Genomic DNA, 8,824 nt, shown 5'->3' with positions numbered 1-8,824 from the left:
TGAGCAAATAATCCGAGGAGCTGGGTTCTATGAAGAAAAACATGGCATCAGGATTGGAGGAAGACTCATTAACAACCTGCAATATGTAGATGATACAACCTTGCTTGCTGAAAGTGAAGAGGACTTAAAACACTTACTGATGAAGATCAAAGGGCACAGCCTTCGGTATGGGTTAGATCTCAATGTAAAGAAAACAAAAATCCTCACCACTGGACCAATAAATAACATTCTTATCCACGGAGAAAAGATTGAAGTTGTCAAGGACTTCATTCTTCTTGGATCAACTATCATCACTCATGGAAGCAGCAGTCAAGAAATCAAATGATGTATTGCAATAGGCAAATCTGCCACACAAGACCTTCTTAAAGTGTTAAGGAACGAAGATGTCAGCTTGAGGACTAAGGTGTGCCTGACTCAAGCCGTGGTATTTTCAATAACCTCATATGCATGTGAAAGCTGGGCAGTGAATAAGGAAGACTGGAGAAGAATTGCTGCCTTTGAGTTATGGTGTTGGAGGAGAATACTAAAATTGCCATGGGCTGCCAAAAGAACCAATAGAACCGTTTTGGAAGAAGTGCAGCCAGAGTGCTCCTTAGAGGCCAAGATGGCCAAACTTTGTCTCTCATACTTTGGACATATTGTCAGGAGGGATCAGTTGCTGGAGAAGGATATCATGTTTGGTAAGGTGGAGGGTCAGCGAAAAAGAGGAAGACTCTCAACGAGATGGATTGGCCAAGTGGCAGCATTGATGGACTCAAGCGTGGCAACAGTAGTGAGGTTGGCCCAGGATTGGGCAGTGTTTAGTTCTGCTGTGCATGGGGTCGCTATGGGTCAGTACCAACTCAATGGCACCTAACAACAACAATGCAATGTTGTATTCCCTAAATGTAATGGGCTCAAAGTGTGGCAACAGTAGTGAGGTTGGCCTAGGATCGCACAGTGTTTTGCTCTGCTTTTCATAAGGTCGCTATGGGTCGGTACCGACTCAATGGTACCTAACAACAGCATGCAATGTTGAAGAATAATGATGAATCTGAAAAATACCCCACAAAATGGGTGATCCCGAAGGACATTATGCTAAGTGAGATTGTTGTTGTTGTTGTTATGGGCCATGGAGTCGGTTCCGACTCATAGCAACCCTGTACAGGGTTTCTGAGGCTGTAAATCTTTATGGGAGCAGAAAGCCTCATCTTTCTCCCATGGAACAACTGGTAGTTTTGAACTGCTGACCCTGAGGTTTGCACCCCGATTTGTAACCACTACGCTACCAGAGCTCCTTTAAATGAGATTAGTCAGTCATAAAAAGACAAAAACTATATGAGACCCTGACGTAAAAAGTTAAGGAAAGGTAGGTATTCTTTATAAAAGAAACATTCTTTGATGGTTGGGGGCAAGGAAAATTATTCACAGACTAGAAGGTAGACACATGCTGACATGGGTGATGGGACAGGCAATATACTATAAGGGGGGTTGGCAGAGGAAAGATAAGGATAGAGGGAGACAAGAGTTAAAGTAAACAGAGGTAAATACTGTTTACTGATGGTACATAGAGGGGATTTCAGTCATTGTAATGAAGCAAAGGATATGATTTGTTGAATGTAGGAATGATGATCTGCTCTGTAAACCTTACTCAATTCAAAATAAAAAGTTCTTTGAAAACAAAGGAAAGGGAAGAAATCAAAAAGGAAATTACCTTTTCTCTCTCTCTCTCTCTTTTTTTGGTCTGGGAGGAAAACAATGTATATTTATTTTCTCGTTAGTATAAACCATTCGGTACTTTCACACATGTAAAAAAAGTGGAAAGGAAAGAGGGAGACAGGGAAGAAAAAAAAGGAGAGAGAGAACAATAGATTAGGAATTGGATCGTGTGGTGATGGTTGCGCAACACAGAGAGTGTGGTTGGTGTAGCTGGATTGTACAGATAAAAATGGTTGAAATGGCAAATACTTTGTTATATAAATAAATTAAAAATTTTTAATGAATAAATTAGGCAGTATTCCTTCTCTGTCTTTTAGCAAAATTTAAAAAGCACTGATGTCGATTCTTCTCTAAATTATCAAAATCCCCAGAGAAGGCATCTGGTCTAGGACTTTTGGGGGGACATTGAGAGAGTGGGGGACAGAGGGTTTGTGAACCTGTTGAGACTTTTTATTTCCTTGAGTCAGTTTGGGTAAACTGTGTACGTCTAAGAATTGGAACATTTCATCCAGTTTTGTTAACATATAGTTGTTCATAATATTGTGCTATAATTCTATTTATTTATGCTCTCTTTCATTTCTTATTTTGATTATTTGCATCCTTTATCTTTTTTCTCTCTAGCTTAAAATCTGTATATTTTATAAATCCTTTTGAAGATCCAATTTCTGATTTTATGATTCTATTATTTTTCTATGTTAATTGATATCTTTCTTCTCTGATCTTTTAACAAAGTGGGTTTGGGCTTAGTTTATTCTACTCTGTTCTATGTCCTGAAGCGGTCAGGTTAGACTGTTAATTTGAGGCCATTGTTCTTTTTCCACATGCACAGTGATTGCTGCACATTTCCCCTCAATGTTGCCTTGCTACCGCCCATAAGTTTAGGTATGTTGGGCTTCCATTTTCATTTGACGCTAAAGCTGTAATCTTTATTGGAGTACATTGTCACATTTTCTCTCCCAACAAGCAGCGAGTGGGTTCAAATGGCCAACCTTCTGGTTATTGATCAAGTCCTTAACCACTGTACCACCAGGACTCCATAAAAGATTGCATAACAAACATTAAACCTTCAAAAGTAGAATATAACACTTGATATTAATAAAATAGAAATGTATAAATGTATACATATAAGTATATAGATTATATGTGTAAAGGAAAAAGATTGGCTCGAAATACAAAAGCTATTCATGTAGATTTCATTGCACGATCACCTTTTAGAACTTTAGGCTTCATTTTGATAAATGCCTGCATTTTCTAAATATTCTGTACTAAAGACATGGTGGCTGGTGGCTGTGTGCCATGGAGCCTGTTCTGACTCATAGCAACTCTCTACAGGGTTTCCAAGGCTATAAACCTTTACGGGAGCAGAACGCCTCATCTTTCTCTTGTGGAACAGCTGGTAATTTCAAACTGCTGACCTTGAGGTTCACAGCCCGATTCGTAACCACTACATACTGAGTTTTAAATTCAGAAATTTATAACAATTATAAAAATGAATGGCGGCATCCCTTTTCTTCTCCAGATAGAATCTGAACTTGAATGTTTTATTACTTACCAGAAACAGATACTACAGAACAACTTTTATTAAAAAATAATACAAAACAATAAAACCCCTGACACTGAGGACAAGAACCCCTTTCCCAAGTCATGTGTCCCTGCCATTCACCTAGAGAATGGAAGGATAAGCCCAAACCACAAGAAAACACAGGTAGTGATTCTTTTTATTGAACAATTAGAACTCGTGCTACAAAGGATGACAAGGACAGAGGGCTACTTGCACTATCTGAGTCTCAACTATCTAGTGCCGGTATAACAGAAATACCACAAGTTAGTAGCTCTGACAAACAAAATGTATTGTCTTACAGTTAAGGAGGCGAGAAGCCAGAATTCGGGGCACCAGGTATAGGGGAAGGCTTCCTCTATCTGTTGGCTCTGGGGAAGGACCTTAACTCTTCAATTTCTTTTCCTTGATTCATTTGTGATCTTGTTGTGTTGTGGCTTCTAACTTTCTCCATCTCTACTTGCTCATGTAATCTTTCTTGTATCTCAGAAGAGATTGATTTAAGACATACATAGCCTACACTAATACTGTATCATTAACATAAAATCTACTCTCAAATGGGATTGTAACCATAGGTACAGAGATTAGAATTTATAACACGTTTGGGGGTGGGAACAATTCAAACCATAACAATCCAGAAAAGGGCATGTTACATTCATGAAGCTTTCCCTGGGCATGGCTTGCAGGGTCTTCTATTAACAAGAGAGAGATGTGGGACTGTATGGGAATAAAAGTCCATGGGTTGGATGGAAATCACAGAAGAAAGGAATATGACCCAATCCTTGCTCTGTCTGGTGATATGAGTCACATTGGTTATTTCTGGAAATGGTCATGGATGGAGACAGAGTTCTATGATCAGATGGTACTACAGCATAATGTACAGGTGTGAGAAATTGAATTTGCTCAAACTTGGGGTTCACTACATAAGTTGCATTACATCCATATCATGGAATACCACGCAGTCATAAAAATCACATCGTTAATGTGTTTCATAGCATGGAAATTGGCAAGTAGCAAAATGAGGATGCAAAATTGTATAGATAATTTGCTATCAGTTTTATTTAAATTCATTTTCTTATATTTTTGACAGTTACTTAAACTTTCTTCCTTATATTTTTTCATCTCTTTTAGTATGCAAGTTTTAATTCCCAAAATGTAATTTTTAGAACCTCTGGCTCAATTAAATATGTTACATTTTAAGCTAAGACAATGTTTATTCAATTCTCAATAAACATGGTGCTTATGCACTTTGTCAGGAGCCAAGCTATACACAGGGCATCTGCCTTAGTATAGCTCTAACAGAATTACCACAACTGGGTGAGGTCAATGGACAGAAATGTCTTTTCTCGCTGTTTTGAAGACTACCTCTGAATTCAGGGCACCGGCTCTAGAGAAAGGCGTTCTATATCTGCTCTAGGGGAAGGTCCTTAATTCTTTCCAGCTTCCGTCTCTCATTCCTTGGTGACCATCACAGTGGCCTATATCTTTCCCTCTGTTTGTGCTTCCTTTTCTGCCTAAGGACCTCTGGTGGTAGAGTGGGTTACATATTGGACTGCTAACCTCAAGGTCAACTGTTTGGATCCATCAACCACTCTAAGGGAGAAAGATGAGGCTGCCTTTTCCAGGATTTATGATCTCAGAAACCCCAAGAGGCAGTTCTGTTCTCTCCTATAGGACTGTTGTTGTTAAATGCCATCTAGTCAGTACTGACTCATAGAGACCCTCTATAGGGTTTCCAAGGAGTGGCCAGTGAGTTTGAACTCCAGGGTAGGCCACCTTGTGGTCCTGTGCTTATCCTACAGCACCACACCGGGACTCCATGGGACTGTTCTGAGTGGGAATCAATTCCATGGCAGAGCTTTTGTGGGTTTCTCTGTGCCTATCTGCTTTTTTTTAACACTTCAGAAGTAATTGATTTAAAACACACCCTTATCCTGGTATGGTGCTATGGGATAAAGCACTGGACCACAAGGTCGGCAGTTCAAACTCACCAGCCACTCCTCGGAAACCCTATGCATGATCGCTGTGAGTCAGAACTTACTGAAAAACACTTAGCAACAACAGCAAGAAGACTGGTAAATGGAGTCCTGGAGTTGTGCTGCTCAACCCTAAGGTCGGTTTGAGCCAAAATGTTGGCAGTTCAAACTTACCAGTCATTCCTGCTCCTCTGAGACCCTATACAGGGCCGCTATGAGTCAGAATTGTCTTGCTGGCACTTAACAACTACAGTATTAATAATGATATCATTAACATACAAACAAAGTAATATTCACCAACAGGATTATTTCCATGGATCTAGGAGTTTAGGGATAAATCACGTATTTTGAGGGGATACAATCAATCCATATCAGCCACCCAAGTGAACACGGTCTCTAGGGAAATAGGAGAGGAAGCACCTGAGTGTCCCATGAGACAGTGTCACATGAGTGGTAACTGAAAGTGGAGTTTCTTTCTGAGAAGCCAGGAGAGGGAGTCACATTTTCAGAGAGAGAACTCAGCAAAGGCTTCACCAAGGAGGTAATATTGACTTGTATCCTAAAGGATGCAGAGAAGGGACTTACAAGGCAGGCTGGACAGATGGACTAGCAAATGTTGACCTATTTCTTAGACAGAAATTTGCATTGTTGCTGTTGTCCTTAGTGTCTGCTGACGTTGTTCTGACTCCTGGTGACCCCAGGTGTGAGAAAGAACCGCTCCATTGAGTATTCAAGACTGTGACGTTTCAGAAGCAGATGACCAAGCTGTCTTCCAGGGCACATTTGCAGGGGAAGGTTTTAAAACTGTACCCTTCCAGCTAGTAATCAAGCATTCAACCCATTTGTGCCACCCAGGGACTCCTAAGGGGGGAAAAAAAGCATGATGCTGCAAGATAAGCACTGGACAAACTGACCATAAGGTTGGCAGTTCAAATCCACCAACTGATCCTCAGAGACTTTAAACAAGGTTGCTGTGAATCAGAAGCCACTCAACAGCACTTAACAACACCATACTGAATCTACTCCCACACGATAAGACACTAAAAAGTGTGATGTCGTTTTCTGGTTCTCTGTGAGGTGCAGGAATGTGAATAATGGCCAAAGGACTAGTTTTAGCACAGGAACACTGGCCCACAGGAAGTTCCACAGAGAACTTGCCCCGTATTGTCAGTCTCCACATAAGACTGTCATGTGCTCTAAGGGTTTCCAGGCTCACTTCGTAATGAGAAATCACAGAGATAGTCAAAGCAGCATGAGTGTCACCTCAGAATGTCATTAGAATCCTCAGGGACCAAAAAAGGAAAGAACACCAATGCCTGGGTCCCACCCAGAGAGTCAACTTTAATTGTTCCAGGTTTAGCCCAGCACCAGTATATTGTAAAGCTCCCAGATGACACTAACAGGCAGCCAGAATTAAACACCACGGTTGTAGGTCCAAGAAACCCTGGTGGTGCAGGAACCAAGTTCATGGCTGCCAACTGCAAGATCCATGATTCAAACCCACCAGTGGATACATGGGAGAAAGATGAGGTTGTCTGCTCCCATAAAAATGTGCAGTCTCTCTCTCTCTCTGTCTCTGTCTCTCTCTCTCACACACACACATTACAGTCTCAGTCAGCCTAAAGAACAGCTCTCCTGTGTCAGACGGTCACTATGAGTCTTCATGGCTTCAATGGCAGTGGTTGAGGTTGTTGATTCAGGGGCCTGGTGGCACATTGGTTAAGCACTTGATTGATAACCAAAAGGTCGACAGTTCAAACCCTGTGGTTGACTCATGGGAGAAAGATGTTGTAGTCTGCTTTAATAAAGTTTTTCAGCCTTGCAAACCCTATGGCCAGCTCTCCTTGACCTACAGGGTCTCTGAACAGAATCCACTCTCCAGCAACAGGTTTGGGTTGAGATTCTGAGCATTTCCAAAAGGGAAGTGAGAAAACATTAACTAGCTAGAGGTTTTAACACTAAACACTTAGAAAGGAAATGCTTAACGTTTGTCTCATATATTTTATACTATGGAGGCCTAGTGTGGTGCTGTTGGATCAGCACTCAAGCATAAGGTCGGTTTGAACCTCAAGGTCAGCGGTTCAAACTCACCAGATGATCCTTGGAAACCCTATACAGGGTCACTATGAGTTGGAACCAACTCGACAGCAGTTAACAACAACAGCAGTAAGTGAAAACAGTTCTATGCCTAGTTGTAGGTAAGTCAGAGTCCATTGACAGCTATCTATTATAAATGTTTAAGTGTAACTTTCTTACCAACATTGATAAACAGATTGTTATGAGTTCCTTACAGCCATTGATAAACAGATTGTTATGAGTTCCTTACAGCCATTGATAAATAGATTGTTATGAGTTCCTTACAGCCATTGATAAATAGATTGGTACATTATAGTGAGTTGGCAAAGATTTCTATTCCTGTGATCAATAATCCATGGTTCCTTTGTCACATAGAACCTGTTTTCCTGACAATCAATTTTCTTAGGGCCTCTTTCATATCCTTGTTCCTGAGGCTGTAGATGAAAGGGTTCAGCATGGGGGTCACCACAGTGTACAACACAGTAGCTACTGTGTCTTTTTCAGCTGAGTGGGAGGATGAAGGGTTGAGATACACAGCAATGATGGTGCCATAGAAGAGGGAGACCACAGCCAGGTGGGAGCCACAGGTGGAGAAGGCTTTCCATTTCCCCTTGGTGGATGGGACTCTCAGCACAGCACACGTGATGCAGATGTAGGAAACCAGGATGCAGACCAACGGGGTCATAATTATGAGAACCCCCATATAAAGAATCAGCATCTCATTGATGTATGTGTCAGAGCAGGAGAGCTTCAGGAGAGGAGCCACATCACAGAAGAAGTGGGGGATCGTGTTGTCTGCACAGAATGAAAGTCGAGCTACCATCAGGGTGTGCAGCAAAGCATCTAGACTGGCAGTGACCCATGGTCCAGTAACCAACAGAGCACAGAGCTGAAGGGTCATCTTTGTTGTGTAGTGTAAGGGGTGGCACACAGCCACAAAGCGGTCATAGGACATCACAGACAGAAGAAAATTGTCCATGACAGCAAATACAATGAAAAAATATATCTGTGTCAGACACCCAGGAAGGGATATGGACTGACTTCCAAGTATATAGTTGGCCAGCATCTTGGGAACTGTGGTGGAGGAGAAGCAGACGTCCACGAAGGACAGGTTGCTGAGGAAGAAGTACATGGGGGTGTGCAGGCGGGAGTCAGTGCTGATGGCCAGGATGATGAGCAGGTTTCCCAGGACTGTGACCAGGTACGTGCTTAGGAAGAGCCCGAAGAGCAGATGCTGCTGTTGCTGGGGCTGCCTGGAGAGCCACAGAAGGAGGAACTCAGAGACACTCGATTGGTTTGCCCCAATCATGGCTCTAGATACAGATGCAGAGACGAAATCTATGAACTGACGGTTCAGATGGGACAAATCAGGCTCCAGCCATGGTCTTATTTACTTTATCAGGATGCTCACTCCGAATCTTCCCCAGTCCCTGCTCTACCCCATCTGAGATGATGCTGGTTGGCCTTGAATCATCTTTTTGATGTGATAAAACAGAATATCAAACAGATGTACTCA

At 41.9% G+C, this 8,824-nt stretch overlaps 1 protein-coding gene across 1 annotated transcript; it reads right to left on the bottom strand.

Annotated features, from left to right (window-relative positions):
• Positions 1-7,675: 7,675 nt before the first annotated feature.
• On the bottom strand, positions 7,676-8,617 carry LOC102821110 (olfactory receptor 1361-like). The gene has a single exon (XM_006873904.1). It carries the CDS (start codon positions 8,615-8,617, stop codon positions 7,676-7,678), a length of 942 nt encoding a protein of 313 aa, XP_006873966.1.
• Between the last annotated feature and the right edge of the window lie 207 nt (positions 8,618-8,824).

The sequence above is a fragment of the Chrysochloris asiatica genome, unplaced genomic scaffold, assembly GCF_000296735.1.
Source record: "Chrysochloris asiatica unplaced genomic scaffold, ChrAsi1.0 scaffold00257, whole genome shotgun sequence".
In the NCBI taxonomy this organism is placed as follows: domain Eukaryota; kingdom Metazoa; phylum Chordata; class Mammalia; order Afrosoricida; family Chrysochloridae; genus Chrysochloris; species Chrysochloris asiatica.
The sequence above is the reverse complement of the archived record's forward strand: the minus strand, read 5'-3'. Positions and strand labels throughout refer to the sequence as shown.